General features: G+C 41.8%; 1 protein-coding gene across 7 annotated transcripts in view; it reads right to left on the bottom strand.

Annotated features, from left to right (window-relative positions):
• NFIB (nuclear factor I B) overlaps positions 1-21,900 on the bottom strand; it is a gene marked incomplete at its 5' end in the record, with an annotated part of 236,521 nt that overhangs the window by 151,952 nt on the left and 62,669 nt on the right. For 3 of the 7 annotated variants that reach the window (XM_079548798.1, XM_079548799.1, XM_079548801.1), the window contains 2 exons: positions 10,722-11,253; positions 17,255-17,284. In XM_079548798.1, the coding sequence (XP_079404924.1) occupies positions 10,722-11,253; positions 17,255-17,284 (562 nt within the window). Of the gene's footprint in view, positions 1-10,721; positions 11,254-17,254; positions 17,285-21,900 lie in introns of those variants that run through there. The other 4 variants (XM_079548796.1, XM_079548797.1, XM_079548800.1 and 1 more) reach the window with 2 other exon arrangements.

Below are 21,900 nucleotides of genomic sequence, written 5' to 3'. Positions count from 1 at the left end.
TAAGATGTTTCTTTACCATTCAGAGCCCACTTGGGGGCTGGGCATCAGCAGGCAAATTTTGATTGCATTAAAGTGTAGGGAGAGTTATACCTTTTCAGCCAGTACACATCTAGGTGTTTTGCAATATCCAGCTACTGAGGCAGCACTACAGCAAGTGATGCTGTCTGTTATGACTCAAAGAAATCTGCCTGCAGACACAGAGGGCTGGAAACTAAGGTATGGATCTTGATGTCTTTACATCTCAGCAAGATCCTCACAATGCCATCACAGGGATGCTATTTAGATTCCCTACATCAGCAGTCCCCTCCTCGTCCTTCAGAGGAGCTATGTAACAGCAGTCAAAAAACAGAACTCAGCTGAAGAGTTTCATACTGAAAGAAAAAGTTTGATCATTTAGAACTGTATAGGAACACCATCTGCACAGATGTTATCTGGTGGGTTTTGTTGTTCTTCTCACCTTCAAAAAAAAAGACTGCAGAAATTCACCCAATCATGCTGCCAGTTCAGGGCATAGTGCAGAGAATAAAGTATGTTTTAAACAAAAAAAATGTATCGACTAAGTCTATTCACACGAGAAAAGTTTTCAGGCTAAGGCCTTAAATTAAGAACATACCAATTATCTGATCATTTCTTACAGATTTACCACTGGTACCATACTGGTGTGTAAGCTTTCCTGTATCAGCAAGTCTGTATCATGCCATCAGTTTTTCAAACAGATCCTGTCACTGATTTCAAAAGGCACTGCTTCCTAAAACTGCAGCACAATGCACGCAGAAGATGATTAGATGTAATATTCATCTCAAAAAACTAAACTGTCCTAACAGTCAAATTGTAGGTAATTACAGAGAGCAGAAAGCCCAAATCAAGGAGCTGGCAAGAGAATCTGGGACATTCACTGTAGGCAGCCTGTCAGGATGCAGGGCAAATGAATTCGCCTTTCACCAAGAGTCAAGTTTAAGTAGAAACAGTTTTCCCCAGAAACAAAGAATTTCACAAAAAAAAAAAAAAAAAAAAAAAAAAAAAAGAGAGAGAGAGAGAGAGAGAGAGAGAAGGAGAGAGAAGACAAATATTTCATTTTAACAAGTTTAGACACTACATCAAACATCTTGTATGAAGTGCTTTTCTTCAGAGACCATGGTCACTATTGAGTAAAATATTGATTTTATTCAATACTAGCCTTTAAGAAGAGAAGGTTCTGGTACCAAATAAATAATATAGCCATTTAGGTAGTGTACCTCCACTTCAAGAAAGAATTTAAGTCTCCTTCTTTATTTTGTAAAAACTGAAGTAGTGTGTATATGCATTATATTTTGATTGCAAAATACTTTGTAAATGAAGCCTTCTTTCCCATATAACTCACATAACGACGCCCAAAGTGAAACAAAGCTGACAAAGAATTATGGGTGTTTTCCCTTGAGAAATGCAGAAAACCTGGGTGTCCTCAAAGAAAAGAAGGACACCACAGCATCAAGGAGGAAAAGGTTTCCCGCCAGCCGGCAGAAATCCTTCCTCCACCTCTTCCACAGAGGAGGGCAGCCGCTTTGTCACCACCACTGTCAACAGACAAGAGACAGTGATGCTGAGAGCCTGACCACCTCCAATAGAGGACATAGCAGCTCCAGAGGGATGCCGTGAAACCCACTGGGGTGGAAAGTGGGGGCTGAGGCCTTCTTGTCAACGATTATCACAGAGGATCAGAGGAAGCAGTGACGCTGCCGAACAATGGAGAGGTCAAGTAGTTCACAGCCATTTCATGACCCAGACAAGTCAAGGTCAAGAGATTCAGGTAGCAACTTGGCCTGGGCATGAGTTACAGCACAAATGAATTGTTTTAACAAATCAGCTTTGGTCAATTAAACCTAACAAGACGTGTTACATAACATAGCAGGGTCCCTGACACTAGGCCAGGAGCTGAGGCTGGCCTCATAAAACACATCTTTTAACATAGCATAACAAATTTAAGGTAATCCATCCAGAAACTGCACATGTCAGAAAAAGAAAACAAAAGTTGTCTTGACTAGGAGGTGTTCTCACACTTTTAAATCAGAAACAATGGATTATAGACATCCTTTCAATATATCTGGCATCATTTTCCATAGCGTTAGTCACACAGTGGAAAACTGATGCTGTGGTAAATACTCTTGTTAACTATAACATACAAGGCCCTCCAAAAAAAAATGTCTGAGGAAATCCAGCATTCCATTAATACTCATTTCATTAAAAAGGCTGAAAATTTCACTAAAAAGGCTGAAAATATAATAATAAAAAGGCATCTTAGGCCAATGTATTCATAAACAAAATACAGTAAGTATGACTTTTTAAATTATTTTTAATTTCTAAAGATGTTGAGTCTGTAATTACTGAATTCTAATATCTATACAGCCTTTGTTTTCATTTATTAAAAAAAAAAAAAAGTATAGGATTCTGTGTCATTTTATTGGGAAATGTTTTCTGAATATGGCAGTATGACTGACTAAAAAGTAAATTGCAATGCTAGATTTAACATACATCTTTCATAATAATCTTTCTTTTTTTTAATTTATCCTTTATGAAAATCTGTATAGCATTTCAGCTTAATGCATCTTGAAGATTGAGAAGGCAAATATTTAAGCAGTATTTTCAATAACTAAATATATAAAATTCTCAATTGTCTAATATCTTCAAATAATATGGAATATATTTACTTGTACACATAATTTCTGTTGTCTGATATAAGAAGAACTATCCTTTTTATTTTTATTTTTTAATTGCTCAACAAACACACTGTTTCTCAAACAGTGTTTACTAGCTGTCCACTAGCTGACTTTGCTGTTCTGTCTCCAAAAAGGAGAAGGTGAACCACTTTGTTTTGTTTCAGCACATATTTTTCAGGGACGAAATAATTAGAAGTCCTCTTCAAGTCAGGGAGACGCCTTTAGTGAAGACACTTTTGTAACACTGAAGGGCACTGGAAAATGTAAAATTCCTCTTTCTCTGGATATATAGTTACTGTTAGAACACCCAAGGTTTCTCTAAGGGAAGAGCTTGATGGTCGGTTTTGTGCTATTCTTTGCCCGAAGCTATCATAGTAATTTCTCCTAATTTCAATTCTATATCTTCAGGTTTAAAAAATGAATATTTTTAAAGATCCCAAATACCAGAAGTAGTTAGGAGGGACACAAAATTAAAAAGATCCCAATGTCTGGACAACTTCAAGTAACTTTTTTTTATATGAGATGGGGTACAAGGTAAAAGAAGGATGTGACAAAAGAGTCTTGGGGCTTGCAGGAAAAACCTGCAACAATCAGGCTGGCTAAAATGGTCCAAAATGTTATTTTTGCTAAACATACTCTAGATTTCTACTTCTTTCATAGACAGAATCCCCCACAAAAGCCATGTCTGAAGTACCTATCTCCCACTGACTGTGAAAAAAGCTAGAACAAAAGTCACACGCCAATAATGAGGCACCGAAGAAATGGCTAAAGAAACATATTTGGGTGGGGAAAATAAAATAAAATAAAATAAAAAATAAAAAATAAAAAAAGGAAAGAAGGGTGGAGAAGAGAGAAGGAAAGTAATCTTTCTATAAATTAAAATGTGGTGGGGAAAAGAAAAAAAAAAAAAGATAACAGCTGCGCGAGAGGAATGTTCCCAACGTCACACACAACTCACTGCTCTCAGACACTACAATATACACACCCAAATCAACTCGCTCTTCTCTTGGACAAAGTTAATAATCTGTGATTTACTTTCCCATTACTAGCTTCTGAGACTTTCACGCCACTTTTAATCCAACCCCTCATTGCCCAGAGCTAAGTTTTTAGCAGGTGCTTCTTGAAATTTCTAGTGATAGAAAAATATATAAATAAACAACTAACAGAGGAAAATCATGTAGCCTCTCCAAAAAGAATGGGGTCTTCCTTTTCACATTCACTAAGCATCTGAAATGTGTTTCCAGACAAGGGGTTTCTTCTCCAACCCAAAATGGAAGTAATGACTCTGTTTAGTTAAGTTAGCCCTTTAACTTGATCCTGAGATAATCCCATTCGATTGCAGCAAAGCAGCATCCACCATCCTGCTGGGACTGGATCATAACTCCTTAGGAAAGTTGCTGGATTATTCTGCTTGGCATTGAAGTGCGCAGTTCCAAAGACCAAAGCTCCAGCCAGCCACCATTCCTCCAGCTTTCTATTCTGCTCCTTCACTAAAAGCAGGAAAAAGGGGGAGAAGGAAAACCCAGGGAGAAAGGAAAGCTGGAAAAAGATGTTGGCTTGACAGCAGACTGGTGCAATAAACTTCAGAATCCAACATGCAGAGGAATTACTGTTTAATTATTTTATAACGTTTTCACAGCTACAATGAATTCAATATGCATAAAAATTAAGAAATTTAAAACATAGACCTCTGCTGTTAAGTGAAGTATTTCCTTCACAAATTAGTGGCCTTATTTATAGTTTCGAAGCATTTTGTTTGTTCCCAGCATTGTTCTTCTGTCTGAAACTATCGTGAAGCAAGAATTTTCTGTTTTCATTTCTATTCTTTTCTTCACTTTATAGCTTCTTGCTGTTGATCTAAATGTGATTCAAAAATTAATGCTGACTTCTAAATTTTCAACTAGTTGCACAAAATTTATTTAACCGTAAGCTTCCTTTGTCTTCAACACAATTACATCATTTAACCCTGTGAAAATTACCTCCCTGGTGTATCAAGCAGGAAAAAAAACTGAACAAGCAAAAAAAAAATGACTCCTTCCTAAAACATATAGATATATATATATTTCATTTTTTATTTCAGTATTAAAAATTCCCTTTTCTTTCTTATGAATCTGTGGTATTGCTTATAAAACATGAATTTGAAAAGAGAAAAATAGACATTTAGGATTTTTCAGTTTTACTGTGTGAATGGTAAGTGAGTTTTTCAAGTGTTTAAATTTCCCATGACTTCATGCAAAAAGTAACAATAATTATCAATTGAAAAACATTATTATGCCCATATATACAAGAAATTAACTTCCATTTTTTAATGACAAATGTCTTCTCTGTCTGCAATTTTCAGCACATTTGAGATAGTCAACAAAGTGATCATCCCACGTTTCACATCAGAAAACTAGAAAATAAATCAATGAGGCTTCCTTTTCAGTTGACACAAGGAGTGTTTTAAAATTACATTTTTTGCATGCCTGAGTAGACTCTAATTGCTCAAAATAATCCAATGTTTTTAAAATGTTTATTATTTCCTATTAGATTCTCAAACCACAACAAGCTCCCCTTACATGAGAGCACATAAAATACAAACTCCTACCTCTACTTCTGCATTGATTAAAAATTGATACTTAATGCAAGGGATAAGCATGCCATTTCAGTGTCCAAGAAATAGGCTGCAAGAACATACAGACACCCACAGGGTAAAGGCAGTAATAATCTATATTTCCTGTTGTTCTCAGTGGAATTAACAATTTGCTGTATAAACTCCAACAAATCGCCCTGTGCTTTGACATATCCTTCTGGAAAACAGGTAAAATGTTCAACCGTTTCTTCCCGTATAACTATAAGGCACTAAGGAGGAGGCAAATAAGTTAAAGGGTGTAGGAACAATTAGCAATTCAGCAGATTGATTGATTATTCTAGGCCTATTTTTTTGTTTTATTAATTGTGTGCAGAAGCATCAGTGCACTCAAGAAACACAAACCCACATCCAAATTCTTTCAGGGTGTTGCAGCATTTGGGCACATGAACGTTACACACATTACACAAAGAGGATATCGCTTAAAGAAAGTTCAGGGTGTGATTTCAAGTGGAATTTCTTGTGCTCAAGGCAAACAGACAACAACAAAAAATGCCATTTTAAAATAGAAAAAAATATTTTTATTATACTGCTACATTCTCAATTTCATGTGTTTACTAAAGCTAAACTGGATGCACATTGTCAGAATGACTGCACAGACTTATTCAAAAAAAAATGAGCTTCCCATGACAAGGAAGTCACAAAATGCAAGAAGCCTGATAAGGGGACTGCGCCATTGACCTGCTGGGAGGCCACTGGCCCATTCTTGCAGTTCAGAGGCATCGCCTCTGAGCTACACAGAGTCCCTTCTGAAAGTAGAACACGCTGTCCAAAGTGAGATAGCGCATCCCTGCTACCGGCTCTGCCAAAGAGAAAAGTCAGCATCCAAGCTCAGCAAGGGATCGCTGACCCCTCAGCGCTTGGCTGGGCTGGAAACAGCTCCGGATGCACACAGGTGCAGCAAAGGAACGCCCACACTCCGGATGGGCCCCAGGCAGCCTGCGGCAGCCGTCTGGTGTGCAGCCTGCCAACGTGCTCCTTGGGTCTCCCCAGGTGCTGGGCAGATGAGTCCGCAAGGCAAAGCTCTCCCCTGCCGACCTGCAGGGAGCTGGCCTCTCCCGCCCTCTCCCCCTCTTGACGTTTTTCTCTCCCCTTCCTTTCTCCCACGACCTCCAGAGATGCAGGACACAGCCTGGTGATCCCGGGGCTCGCATAGGCCAGGCTTCCTTCTGCGCAGACCTTTGGGAAGGGCTTGCTAATCCTCCTTATTAATTAATGAGATAATAGCAGTTAACCGGAAAGCAATATTAATGCTATCTAGGAAACTTCCAGCACAAATGATTTAGTCTTTTCACCAAATTGCTGGTAGCAGAAATCCCGCAGCTGGAACAGCAACATCTTGATGTGTAAAGAACTTAAATCAGGAGTGCCTGAGCAGTACCAGACGTAGGACATCTGCATCTATTTTCTGCTCTCATTCTTGGATAGTTTAAAAGATCCTCCCCTCAACTTCACATTTTATTAACAGCTGGGGATGCAGGCTCCCCCAGTTATATCAGTCTTGCACAAGGACAAAGGAGAGTGTAAACAGCAACATGACTGATCTGAGAGATATACTCCGAGAGGCACACGCGTTACACACTTTAAAATGTTTACCATTTACATTTACCATTGCTTGAGTCCTTTATACTCCCAAAGTATTTCTTATGCCTATTATGCTTCATTCACTATCTGCTAAAATGCTTTGCATTTTATTTATGCTGCCAGGAAGAAAAACAGCAGAGACAACATGAGGATCAGGAATTCTGCAGATGAGATCCATTGCTGTAGATATTTTATATTTTTTAAAAAGAGCGGTGCGATTTTATTTTTTTTTTTATCAGCCATTGTAAGTTTAAGCAAAACATCTCTCAGAAGAAGGGATTTATATTATCTGGGTTCTGTTGCAGCAAACAAGTACTGCAGCTTTCATTCACTGATTGTCAAAAACTTTCCAATGTGCCCACTGCAATGCGGATGCCAACCAACGAATCAAAGGCATTCAGCAACTAGACAAAGAGGGTCTGATGCCAACCTCGGTGCCACTGGCAACCATTATTGGCATCAAGCACATTGTCTGCCTTTTTTTTTTTTTTTTTTTCCTCCTCTCCTGGCACTTGACAAACAAAATGGCGGTTCTTGTAGCAACGGGAACGCAGCATAAGCGCTGCACTGATTGAGTCAAATATCATCAAATGATTTTTTGGACTCAGACGCATTTCATAGCAAACGACAGATACTCTGTGATGCCAGATAAAAAGAGAAAGAATGAAAGCGTGAAAGAAAAGAGAAAGTAACAAAAAACAAAAATCATTTTTATCATTAGAAACAATACCCTTGACATTTTCAAGGTTTAGGGTTTTTAAAAACTCAGGCGGAGTAAACAGGGCACTGATGCAGAAGCAGAGCCCTGTAGAAGTGTATTATGAACAAAAATTATTTTGACACTAAACATTGATTACTGTGTCCATCCAATTTTCTTCCTCCATTTCAGTCAAAGGAGCAGCTTTGTAACTCTATGTTAAGCCTCTTTTTTTTTTTTTTTTTTTTTTTTTTTTTTTTTTTAAGATTCTAAAGCACAAGGGGGTCGTAGAAAGAGAATAGGGGGAAAAAGATGCTGAATTCTGACAGAGGTGGGCAAAAAGGAGAACCAGATAAAGTTGGTCAACCACAAAACTTGATAGGTTAATGCTTAAGTCCTTATTTCTTACTTCAAGGCAGACATGGAAGTAGTCATTAAGAACTGAAAGAATTACAGACACTTCTAGATCTGGAAATTGTCAATATATTGTAACATTACTCTGCACTGCAATGCGGATGCCAACCAACAAATCACAGGCATCCTAGGCTAAACAAAGAAGGTCTGATGCCAATCCTGGTGCCACTGGCAACCATCACTGGCACTCGAACTATCCTTCCTCCTCCTTTTTCCTCTAATCTTCTTTTATAAAGCAACAAAAAAACCAAACTATTTGGCCCCTTTCTTCATTTTGTGCATTAATTCCTTCTTCGTATTTCGTTCAGTCATTTGTTTCAATTTCTCTGCTTAGTTTTTCATATGATACTACTAGGCGGATTTTAGTATTCTAAAAGAGAAATATAGAGCAAAACAGCATGCGTAAAATGAAGCATTTTGGTTTACTTCATGCATATCTTTTTCAAGTCTGATGCTCTCAATCAAGTACACTGCGAAGTCCAATTAACCTGCATTCACTGAGGGCAGAGAATCAAAGTGGCAAAATGGGGAAAAATACACAAAGATAACTGAATATGACTTCTTCAAGAGAGCAAACAGATGTTAGCAAAAGTTTAACTGTGAAGCAGCACGAGAGATACAAAATACATACAGTTTGCAATAAACAATGGCTTCTGCTAAGGGTAGCTTGATACAAAAAAATTTGCCAGTTTCATCTTCCAGTATATTCACAGAGTGGCTTCTTGTAACCTTTGAAGTCATAATATTACAGCACGCTTATCTTTCTCATTTCTGTTTAGGCAAATATTTTGAATAAACTAATATTCTCTATTTGTTTAAATCAATGAAATCAGCTATGTTCTGCAATTCCTTCTCCAATTTCAAGCTATCCAACAACTTAAAATCAAGAGTGTAGGAGTACCATGACCCCAGCCTCTTTGGTTCAAGAGCTACTTAAGCTCTTTTGCCTGCCTTTGTACTTTTGACTTTTACAGGCAGGTAAATCCATTAGAATTAATCAGTAAGTTAGGTCCTGCAATATACATGCATTCAATCTATCATTCAAACTTTTCTTCACAAAAAAGATTTGAAGATAAAAAGTGTTTGTAATTAAACTGTTAAGTTCAGTGCTTTCGTAGAAAAGGTTCACGTTTACCAGACTGTTCTGCTGCTTAAAGTCACTGCAAAATATTTGAGCAAATTGTCGACTGCTGTGAAGAAAAAAAATATATAAAATACAAACGGCAAGAGAAAAAAAGAAACACAGATTTCCATGACGAATAATTTAAAAAAAAAAAAATTGAATCCTATTTATACATTCATGTAAACACGATGCAATACTTGGGTGGCTAAACTTTTAAGAGAACAATTCGTTGAAAGTAAAAAGGTTGTTGTGTATCGACTCTTTTAAACCACAGGTACCTGCTCAATGAAGACACACAACCCTACTCCTTTGTTCCTAATAAAATCTATTCAGTTTCTTTTCCAGTTAGATCCGTAGTTACGTATGGGGCATCAGATAACAGACTGCCATCTGCCCTTCTGCAAGCCATTTCTGCTACTACCAGGCCAAACCATGAAATGGCCCGCCATCCGCAGCTGGTCAAACTTACCCTGGTTTAGATCTGCAGCTAAGAAACAAATGCATTATTGCTACTTATCACTCAGCAATACAGTGATGGCTAGAGGATGACACGATCACCGAAAAGAAACAAAATTATCTCACAAAGAGAAAGTGCTTCTCAGAAGGCTTAGTATCAGAGAAAATCCTTTATCGACTTGCAGCCATTTTCAATTCTAGGGGACCTGCTCACAAATATTTTTTATCTAAATAAGTGATGTGACTAGCAAGTTTCTCCCTTACATATGATTAACAGAATAATAGATTTTACCTTAATTTCATAAATAAATAAATAACATGTAAATAAGCTTTTCTGCAATCTTCCATATAAAATTAAGTATACTACTGTAATTACGAAAACAAAATTTTAGAGGAAATTTCTCTTTTAATATTACAACCTGAATCTTTGTTTCAAAACTCTGATAGGAAACATGATCTAGCAATGTCAAATATGAATAAAACGTTAAATATGTATGCTGCAATTTTGCCTATTTAGTATTGGTTAACCAGCATTTCTGGGCTAAATTTTTATCATGTTTTATTTTGAGAACATTTACAATTGCTCTCAAAGTTTCAGTAGCTTTATCAATTTAAGGATGAATTCTTGGTTATTTGAAACTGAAAAAACAAAAGTACTGTTTATCATGACTGTGCTACTGCACATGCCTGCATCTGTACTGACAGTACTACAGGGAAGAAAAAAAAAAAAAGGACTTTAAAAATAAGAATAGCATTTCCTGAAGTCATAACTGGGAAAATATATATATATTTATATACAAAGAGAGAGTCAAATTGTGAACAGGAAAAAAAAAAAAAAAAAAAAAAAGAAAGGAACTGAAGAACTACCTTGAGACATTCTGCTCTCTCTTGAAAGAGAGCAAGAAACATATGCTAAACGTACACATAATCTGTGCAGGTCTGTAGGAGTGAGTGTGTCTGTGTGTATATATGTACACATGCCAATTTATATATGGATATGTACCCACGTTATGTATAGAGACCACAGAATAATGTTTCACTGGAAGACAGCCCACGGGGGAAACAGGGCTGCTTGGAATTCGAGTTTGACATACTAACATAGAAACATGACAATCTGCTTCCTACCTTGCTCCTGCACGTAGTATGCCAAAAACAAATCAAGCTCCTTGACTGATACTGTTATGTGGTGTGGCTGGACGCAAAGTGCTGGATTTGTGCAATGTGGGGATTTCATGAGCCGCTCTCCATCCGTACTTTCCAAGGGGATGCCTTTGAACAGGATCACCATGACTAGATCCAGACGCCAGACTTTGTCAGCCTGTCTCAGGCAGTCGATCCTCCTAATCTTACCCTTCTGGTCAGGATTGGACAATACACAGCACGGGTGCTTCTTCCCAGTCACTGTGAGCACAAAATCCTCCCGGAACTCTTGGCGAATATCTTTGCGCAGCTTGGCGAGGAGCCTGGATGCCCACTTCTGTTTAATTTCGGGCTTTTCGCTTAGTAGCTCATCCTTAACTGCTCTTTCCTCGTCCTTTGACATTCGTTTCTCGTGTTTTTTGAAGTACTTGCGCTTTCGAGCCTGGAGGTTGAACCAAGTATAGGCAATTGCACGGACATGCGGAAGAAGTGCCTCAATGAACGGGTGAAATTCATCCTGTGGAGGGAAGTGGAGGGGTAAGAAAGGAGAGAAGAAGAAAAGTCAGTAAACTGTCATAACCAAAGCAGCATCAATAAAGATTTCTGAAAATCTTAAAGCGAAATCCAAGACAAAGAGAATAAACATTCAATATTTACTTAATATTTACACAAATTTCTGCATAACACCCTTGATGTGATTACCATTGCTGTCAGACAACAGACAAAATTACACGGAAAATCACATTTTCCCATATTTCACTCTTTGAGAAAAGCATCTGAAGGTTTTATTCTGTATGCCTCCCCCCACTTCATCCTACATCGCTGTAGAGACTACATCACTGAAAAGAGATGCTATCAAAATGTTTTGTTCCGAACATTTAAATATCTGAGTGAATGACTAGCATCAAGAAAAGTACCATTGCACAAAGAGGACACTATACAGTTCTAAAAAATCTGAGCAGAAATGTTCAGAACGCTGAAGTGAATGCCACAGTTCATTTCTCTTCTCTGTGGCACAGAAACACAAAGCATATACATGCTCAGTGTAATGCCACACAGTTCCCGCTTTTGGAGCATGCTCTCAGCAAGAGCCTGCTGGTGGCACAAAGAGCATGCGCCATTAAACTTGATCCATTTTCTTATCAAACGTCCAACATTCCAGCACTGAAACGGCACCATTCCAGTGGTGGTAACTAGAGAAACCAGTATACAGTAAGGGAAAGTGGGGAAAAGGCACAGCATGTTGTACACAAACCCTGCAAAGAAGCTTCTGTACTTTCAACTCTTCGGGCTTCCCTCCCACCACCCCCAAACTCTGTAAAATAAAAGTTTATGAAGTCGAGAACAAAAATTACATTAATTTTCTCCTGGCAGCTTCACTACGGGTTTTGAAGCCCCACAGAGTCAGTTAATTTGTTAACCGATCACATGAGTGTGGCAATTATTCTAAACCCCTTAAAAATCAATCTGAGGTGTACAATGAAAAATGGCAACTTGGCACAAACTTTGCATTCTTTGTGTTTCTGCATGCTGTGGCAGAGTGACATTACGAGTGCACCGCTGGTCAAATGCTGCTTTTGTGAAATCCGTGCCATTTATTTACAGTTCCAAAATATCCCTTCCTGTCATCTGGCTTCACCTGAAGTTCTTATCTTCTGCCTGACAGCAATATGTATTGCATTAAGGAGGTAATGCTTGGTTGTCATCTACAAGCACATCCTATAGCAATTAAGTTAATTCATCTTGTCTGCTTGAAGAACCGTCCTACACATCCATGTTCATATCTAAATAGGCTTTTTCCAAAAGCGAATGGCCCTTCTGTGAACAAATCCAATGTTCAGAACAGCGCAATCTGCTTATCATACGCTGCTGCATTTTTGTTTGCAAGTGAGATCTTAGGGGAGATATCTCCCTTTCTGTGCGCAGGCATATTTAGTTTTAAATACCAAGCAGATCGTTCATCACACTGAGCTGCACGGTGCAATCAAACTAAACCCAAATCTTTTCTTATACAATTATATTCAAGAATACAATTAACTAACTAATATTTTAGCTACACTGCTAGACGGGGAATGAATTATGCTTAATCAGAAGGCTGATTAACTCCATTAGGTAAAAATGATGAAAGTATAACTAATGGTCTCAATTATACAGAGTTCAGACTGCCATTGTGGGAGCTCCGGGCCAAGAATTCAGCATTTAAATCTTCAAATTTCAAAGTTCAGAATTTCCTGAATGGTACAAAAGCCTACCAGAGCTGCTTACCTCTCTCCCCTCACCACCTCCAAAGCAAACTGAAAACAGCATAAAAGTTGTGAATAGTTTACCTATGCCCACATTACCTTAACAGAGAAAGGAAAAAAAAAGAAAAAAAGAAAAAAAAAAAAAAAAAGCCGAGATGCAATATCAGGAGATAGTTTGGGGCATAAATGACTGCACTACAGTACCGTGCTTGACAAAGAGCCACAAAGGCAATAATTAAACTGGCTAGCAGTTTCCAGCGGAGATCTGAACAATTCTGATACTATGCTGGCACAAAAAACTAGGCCGTGGAAAGAGTTAAACCACAATCTGTTCTTTGTGTGGGAAGGCAATACTGCTCTGAGTAACCACAGCCCATGATAAGGCTTCATGCATTTTCCAGTGCCATGCTTTTTTCTCCTCTCTTCTAACTACTAGAGAAAGTTTATTTTTTCATCTACAAAAGCCATCTTAAAACATTTAAACAAAACGCTATTAAAATTCTAACTTAGCATAAGCAGGAAGGCTGTGTGGTATTAAATCTTTGCAATTCGTTTTAGACTAAATAAAGCAGATTTCCTACAGATCTTGAAAATGGTGACATCTGGGGTTAAAGGTGGGGCAAGGAGAAAGGCAGGGGGCTGAGGAGCTGTGGGAGAAATTATTTTTTTCCCGCAATACAGTAATTATGTCTGAAACAGACTTCAGCACTGTAGCTTAAAATGGGAATGAAATTAATGTGCAAGTTCTGCGCTAATAGAATACTGCAGACCCAGTTTTCATTTTTATGGAGAACATGGCAAACCCTTCCAGAATGGCTTCATTTTCAGGTACTTCACATACTATTACCAGTAATAGCCAGTAGCATTTTACATCTATGATAATTGCACAGAATTCTTGATTTTAAATTCCACTTTCTGGTGTTTGAATGCTTTCCTTTACAAAGACTGAAAAATTAAAAAAAAAAAAAAAAAAGGAAAAGAAACACCTTTTTAAAACCAAATTGATGCTTCTCTTTTACAATATCACAGAGTCCTAAGTCTATAGATACATGCAAAGGATTGTGAAGGAGAAACAGCAACGAAGATCCCATTCTAAAGCAATATTATCAGATATCTTTGAGAGAGACTCATTATGCATCCGGAGTCCTTCCAAATGAAACATTACTTGACAAGAAGAAGTGCCCATAAAAATGATCCTAAGTGGAGATTTCCAATTAATCACACACTTTCTCCACTAAACCTCCTATAAAGCCATCTACAGATTTTTTTTTTTTTTTTTTTTTTCACCTTAATATTAGTACAGGCAATATCGGGGGAAAAAGAAAAAAGAAAAAAAAAAAAGAAAGATTTTTATGTGGCACTTACCCATGTGCCATAGCTGCTCTTCCAATAAAGTGATTTATGGAAGTAAGATGTCATATCCAATGGCTCAGGTGAACCATTCCGCACTGACCACTTAAATTAACATGGAAGTTATTATAGAATAACTATGTAGTTTGTAAATAAAGGGAAAATGCTCGTTGTCTAATTGTAGCGTAATGATGATAGATAGGCCAGGTTTTCTGTCTGGAAAAGGTAAAGGGGAAATGAAGTGCTATTCTCACATTTTCCACTCTGACAAACTTCATATCAGTTCATCCAAGTTTGGACTGAAGACCATGCAATAAGTATGCAAGGCAGAAGTCCAGAAATTTTACACCAAAAACTTCAGTCGCTCCATTTCCCCACATGGATTTTCTTTGTGCATAATGAAAGAGAGTATTCTGAGGGGAAGAGAGAAAGACAACATATTCGGAGTTTCCTGGACCACCATAACATAAAAATAAACTGTGGTAAAAATATCACAAGAGCCCAAGCACTTGAAGGCATGCGGTAACTGCATCCTATCATGCCTCAGCAAGAGGGATGAATGTAGTTTACACTCATTCCAAAACAGGGAGAAAGGCGCATACAGGAGGACAGGAAAAAGGACACCCCTTGCCCTTCCCCCTAAAATTACATTGCTTTTGCTAAGCCTTCCTTCTTCCTTCAAGTTACTTTACAGCTACCAAACTTACACTGAAACACCGGTGGGCAACATCTGATTTGCCAATGTCTCTCTTAACACTGCACTTCTGGCTTTTAGAGCTGTGCTTACAAGATGCTCCGGTGCTGCACTGGCACAAATTGAGTTGTGCTCCTCGTGCAGGCAGCCTGCTTCAAACAGGTGCTCTGTGTTTAGAACTTCTATCAAAATATTTTCTCCTGAGCACGCACTGCCACAGTCAACATGCATCTATGCAGAGCCTTCAAGATCGAGAACACAATAGAGAGAGCAATTCCAGCAGTGTTCTTTTAACTCAGCTGCAACTCAAAATTATGGAAAGCGTGCGTTCTCTTTTCCATTGTAACCTCTTCTTTTTTTTTTTTTTTTTTTTTTTTTTTTTAATTTAGGGAACAACAATTTCAAAAATGCTCTCCTGGCTCCAAAAAGACAGATAAAAAATCCAAACTACAATCAAACTGCTGTGATGCTTCTGCATGCATGTGCCTCTACGTGTGAATGGCTTCTGCACGGCAGATGCTGCAGCATGACTGTAACATGTAAAGCATGAAGTTATCAACACGCAGGAGCCAGGAACTGCTTCCTTATATCTATGGCTGCAGAGAGCAATGCTGTGTTTCTGTACCTGCCAAAGCATGGCATTTTAATAGAGATCTGCAGAGGGAAGAAATCTAACTGCACCTAGGAGCCCAGTAAGTGAGCATATGGGAAAAAAATGTCACGACAGCAGAAAAGAGCAACGTGAGCTGTGCGCTGTGCGAGAGGTGCTGGTGGAAACGTGTGTGCTCTCAGTGCAAAAGCTGCTGCCTCAAGTTGTACTCTGAGGTACACACTCCAGCGCAGAGATTTTGCTTCCTGACAATGATTTTGCAGGACACAGCCCATTATTTTGCACTAATGGAAGATTCCACCATAAGTAAGTTTTTACTGATGTGTACCACAACTGTACATGTATCTGCTATACAGCGTGCTTCCTACATGCAGCACTTTTTCTTTAGAAGGAGAAATACTCCTGCAGTACTCTTTTCCAGCTTTGCTCCACTGAAGCTCACGTTTGCTTGCTGAAAATATCCATATCTAAGTCAATCATGCTCAGATGCCAAACAAAATATAAACAATAAAAAATGTGTCAGCCAAAAAGCTACAGGACTGTATCCAATCACTGAATAAGCCTTATCATTGTTTCCATCTCCATTCACAATTTGTGAATACTTCAGTCCTTTTGAATTACAATGCTTTCTAATTGTCGAATAACTTAAATCGTATTTATTTATTCACCGTGCAGCTATAAGCGCGTTATTGGCCGCTTAATTACGGCGCACACGAGACGTTACTTTCGCACGTTTTCTTCTTCTTGAGCTATTTGTCGCGCCAATGTGGAAGCAAGCAGTTATCACTTCATCAGTTTACATCACATCCTCCTCAGACACACTTTCACAAAAGCTCCTGAAAATTGTCCCCTGGCCCTGCACATAGGGTTCTCCCTTCGCGAAACGCTCCGGGGCCGCGGCCGCTTCCCCTGCAGCGCCGGTGCCGAGCGCGCTCCGCGGCCTCGCGAGGACCCTCCGCCGGCGGCTCCCGCGGCCGCTCAGCTCCCGGGGCCGGCACCGGGCAGCGCTGGGAGCGGTGACAGCCGCGGCCCGAGCAGCGGTCCCGAGAGCGGCGCCGGGCGGGAGAGATCCCGGTGCGTTGCGAGCGGAACGCGCTCGGCCCCGAGCTCCTAGCTCGGCCGCTGCAGGCAGCGGAGCTCCTGAAGCGTCAGGCGTGGTTAGTTCGCACAGCAGAGAGCTGAGATTGCTTTCTTCCCTTTGGTCAAAGACAGCACTTTTCCTTTTTAAACCCTTTAATTAGGCTCCATGCACGCCGCAGAGCTGAAAAGAGCGCGGATAGCTTGATTCCAATCAAATCAATACTTATCAAACCCGCGTTTTTAGCGCAATTACGCTCATTTCCCTTCCGTTAACCTTTGACTCGCTGTGCGCCAGCAATTAACAGTATTTGTCTGCGAGTGACACTTTGAACGGATCCCCCCAAAACAATGGCCTGGTGCAGAGCATATCCCGAATCCCTCCTGCGAGCGGAGTTTGGGTCCGAGGAGCGGCACAACCGCGCCTTGACTCATTACAAGTGCTACACTGACTCATGAGCAACTCACACATAAACACAGAAAACGCGTGAAAATAAATAAATAAACGAGCAAATAAATGAAATAAATCAAAATGCGTCTATACCTGAGTGAGACAGATTGGAGAATACATCATGACTTCGCTTTTGCAAACGCGCTGCCCGGAGAGCCCCTAAGAAAAAGCCTCAAAAAAGGAATAATTTCATCTGTTCATTTTACAGTCATCTGAGACTCGAGGAAGATGAAATCAATCAGGACGGGGCTCTGCCCTGAATCACCACAACTCCACAACAAACCCCAGTCCTCCTTAAATAGCCAAAGATTCAAGTTCACTCCGTGCGCTCGATTTCCCGGGGTGAAATCCAATCTACACTTTTAACCCTCTTGTAGTCGGCGCGCAGAGCCGTGCTATGCTGCTGCTGCTGCTGCGGCGGCGGCTGCCGGCGGTTGTTTTGCAGATGAGGGGGGAAGGACTCGGGCGGGGGGGCGGGAGAGGGGGGAGGAGGTGGGCGGGAGGATTTTTTGTTGTTGTTGTTTAGCTTTTTTTTAATTTTTTTTTTTTTTTTTTAAGAAGTTTTGGTGGCGGGTTATTACGGCACTGACAGCACGCTCTCGAAAGTTCAAGGTTACAGCGCGGAGCAGAGCAGGAAACGGCGGAGTGACGGCAGCGAAACTTTGCGCGGCGGCGACCGCGCGTGCGGGGCGATCCGCGCGTCCGGAGAGGCTTCGCACGGCCGTGCCTCTCGGGGCTCCGCCTGCGCGCTGCGCGCCGCTCCGAGCGCCGCGCCGAGGGGCCGCTCCCCGCTGTAATGAAAACGATCTGCTGAAATGCAGGCGATCGGTCCCCTCCAGCGCTTTCCCTCCCGCCCCGTTTGCCTTCGCGCCGTCTCCCTTTTCCCCTTTTCTCTCGGCTCCCAGAACTTGGAAGTTGAAAAATTCGCCGGTTACACCCTCCGGACCCAGCTCCAGATCTCTTTCCAAATGAGACTTAAGTATTTCTTTTTTAATTATTTAATTACACAATCATCGCTTACACTCCTCCTCCTCCTGCTGCACATACATTCCAGCTCCGCCAGATCCCCCCCTCCCCGACCCTCCCTATTAATCACCGCCGAACGCTGCAAAAGGACCCGGCGCGCTTAGCAAACATCCCTCATTTTCCCTCTCCTCTGCCGGGAGAAAGTTGCGGCGGGGGGCGGGGGCCGGGGGCGGGCTGCCATCTGCAGGAGGTTTCTCTTCCTCCTCCCGCCGGGCGCGATCCGGCGGCGGGCGGGGCGCGGGGGCGCGGGGACGGACCGGGGGCAGCGCGGGGAGCGCTGCGCAGGAGCTGCGGCTCCGCGCCGGTGAGGGAGAAGGGAAAGGGACCGCGGGGGGAACGCAGAATTGCCCTCGCGGTGCGCTGCGAGGCCGGGGTGCCCCCGGCCCCGGAGAGACCGCCGGCAGCCTCCCTCCCTCCCGAAGTGCGAGTTTGTTCGCGTAGGGCGTTTCGTGGCGACACATCAAGGCAGGTTCAAGTCAACCATGAAATGGTCACTTTTTAACCCCGTCCTGTCCTCATTAGGGAAATGCTCAAACACAGCCCATTTTCCAAGAGGGCTCTTAATGAGGGGAGCTTGCCAAGTCCACCAGCTGCAATCCCCATAAATTTACAAATCAGAAGGAGAAGGGGGATGGGCAGGGAGACAGAGCACCCTACAGCCAGGTACTGCCACAGAAACGGCCCCAGCCCTGCACTGACGCTGCAGAATGCATCCCATATCCCTGCAACTCCAGCTACACTCACACAGCCCCCTCAGATCTGCAGGGTTCCACCGACAGCCACAGCTTTCCCTTTCTATAGACCACATTAATCAGTGACGGGTTCAGAGCATGCATTGGGCAAGCAGGGATGAGGCAAAGTCGGGGTTAACCGCAGTGAGCACATTTGTTTTCCTATCTGGTGTAGAATACCCCCAAATCCCATCATCTTTCCCTTCACCCAGACACTGCAGAAGGCTGATAACACCAGCCCTAAATGCCGGAGTTTCCCTTTGAATAAATATTCAATTTAACTGGAGTTAATTTACCATAAAAGACATTCCCCTTGGCACAAACGCACCGATGTCCTTGAGCACACCTCTCTGCATGCTCCAACTCTTGCACAACACTGCAGACCTGCTATAAAACCTCAGCAGCTCCTCTGCAGCTCCCTTCTCCTTCATACCCCTCCACGAGGGCCCCACCAGCACCGCACATTTGGGAATGAACCTCCCCTCCCCAGGTAGGGCTTGCAGAAGGCCGCAGTTCGTCCTCCAGGTAGAGGCCAAGGGATGTCTCTGCACTGAGACCTATGCACTGAAAGCAACAGCCATGCAGCCAAATCCTGGCAGCAATGGAAGCCAGGCATGACAACTCAAACAGAGCATGGAATGAGGTGAGAACCAACACCTCCACTGCAAGAGGTGAGGTCAGGTTCGCACCCCACTGAGCAGGCCCCCAGGTGCTTTGCATCCCTGCCTGAACAGGACAGAGGTGTTGAGATACAGCTGGGATGAAGAGGGCCCCTGCCAGAACGTCCCCTGGGAAGCAGAACTACATGGCCAGCAGAACTTGGAAGCATCTCCAGTATGTCCCATAGGAGGCAAGGTAGGCACTGATGGAAGGAGGTAGCAAAAAAAACCACTAGGCATGTTTGGGCTCCATTCCTCTGTTAATCCCAGTGGGAGCCCACATGGAAGGCAGGGTTTGTCCTGGTACAGTGTGTTCAAGTTTGCACACACATACACACACGATTCCTTCAAAAAGAAAGCAAGCTAAAGATTTTTTTGAGACCAGAGTGAGATCTCCATGAAAGAAAAAAAAAAAAGAAAAAAAAAAGAAAAAAAAAAAAAAAAAGAAAAAAAGAGTAACTCCACACTGTTTCCCTGCAGAAGTGCATGAGCAGGTACAGGCACACCTGGAGAAAGATAGTATAATGCTGCATGGTGGATGGACCTTGGCTGCAGGGAAACCAGGTGGAACGCTGTTTGCATGCCCCCAAGTGCCTGCGTGCAGCATTTCCCCACCCAACTCACCCACATCCTTTTCTCCTACCCTTCGGCACTAACACTGCTGCTACAGTTGCCAGTTCTCTATCCTTGAAACTCCAGGGAAAGCTGTAATTTTGTGTTCGCTGCCAGAGCAATGCCAACCTCCATATGATGCTTGGAAGTTCAGCCATTATGTCGATGCCGGTAATTAAGGAAATAAATCTTGCCCCCTCCCTGCTGAGAGCCACCAGGAGCTGCTCTGTCCCCTTGGGCTGCACGGACCCACCAGGCTGCAGGCACAGGGACACATTGGCACAGGGGCACACAAGCACAGCGGGCTGCCCCAGCCAGTTGCATGCACAGCCTCTGCAGCGCACTCCTCCAGCTCAGTTCACACCATCCAGATGGGGAGAGAGCACCAGGAGGGCTTTGGGCACCAGGACCAGAAATGCTTTCGGCAGCCCCACTACCCACCCTGACTTCCCCAGCAGTAGGAGTTCTGGTGCCCTGGACTTGCATGGAAAGTCTGTTTTTAACTCCTTGGTTCACAGTGTTCACAAACTGTACCAGATGTTGGAAAAGGGCATTGCCCTTGGACTTCAGAAATAATGACGTTAAAGAATGGAAAGGCCAGTGACATCTTCCCAAGGCAAAATTTTGGCTGATGCCCTTTGCCCAGACAGCCGCTCACACGCTCTGACTTTGGAGTGCCAAAGTATCACTGTGCATCAAAATACATGGAAAGCAGCATGGAAAGCTGAAACACACAGCCTCATTTTTTACAGCTGCGCAAACAAGTCTACTACCTAGCCATGCACGTACTGAACTTCTAGGAAACTGTGTTTTCATGACAATTTCAATAGTTCCTTTGCAAAAGGCAGAAGCATTTGGTTGAGACACAAAATATTTAATCCAAACGATTCAGTGTCAGAGAAACAGCTCCAAAATTTTAACATGAGGCCTCCAACAAGCATTGCAGATCTTTTTATTACTAGTTTAAGTGCAACATCATTAACTTCTTTTTTACTCATGGTCAGCAAATGCAGCTCACAGACATACACATGAGATAGACAAACACTTGGGTGCATGCACAACTTCGTGCAGCACAAAGAAAGTACAGTTTATGCCCACTGCATGTAAAAAAACAACCCAAATCGTACTGTATTGTCACAGTGTTACCTAATGATCATTCTAACCGTACAAATAGATTTTATGCCTTGCAGGGCCACTTGTGCCATCAACTGCAAATTCCACATGTGTATTAAAACCACAGCCTTGGTCAGTTTTCTCATGTGCAGGGGCAACGACTGCTCATACAGATGCATGCACACAAGGAGTGAAGCAGCAAGCATTCAGGGAGCATATGTAACGACAATGAGCTAAATAAGCAAACTGATAACACACTGGTTTACGAGGTCTTGATTTCTGTCATATGCAGCTGAATTTGTAACACATTTATGGTTCTTTTCAAACACAAATAGCAATCAGTAAAACTTCTGAGTCGGTGGAGTAAAACACCTATATATCTTCATACTTAGTAGCACTTTTCTGAGTGATCAGAAGAAACGTACTCAGTATACAAAGCATGTATGGTCAGACACAAAGCATGCACATGCACAATCAGAAGCAGAGCACTTTTGGCTGAGCGTAGAAACACGAAGGGAGTGCGCTTGACCTCTGTCTGCATACGGTCGGATGGGGGCTGCAGTACTCGAGCTTTCCACAGCTCCCAGACCAGCAAATG

Source organism: Tetrao urogallus (genome assembly GCF_951394365.1).
Source record: "Tetrao urogallus genome assembly, chromosome: Z".
Lineage (NCBI taxonomy): Eukaryota > Metazoa > Chordata > Aves > Galliformes > Phasianidae > Tetrao > Tetrao urogallus.
The sequence above is the reverse complement of the archived record's forward strand: the minus strand, read 5'-3'. Positions and strand labels throughout refer to the sequence as shown.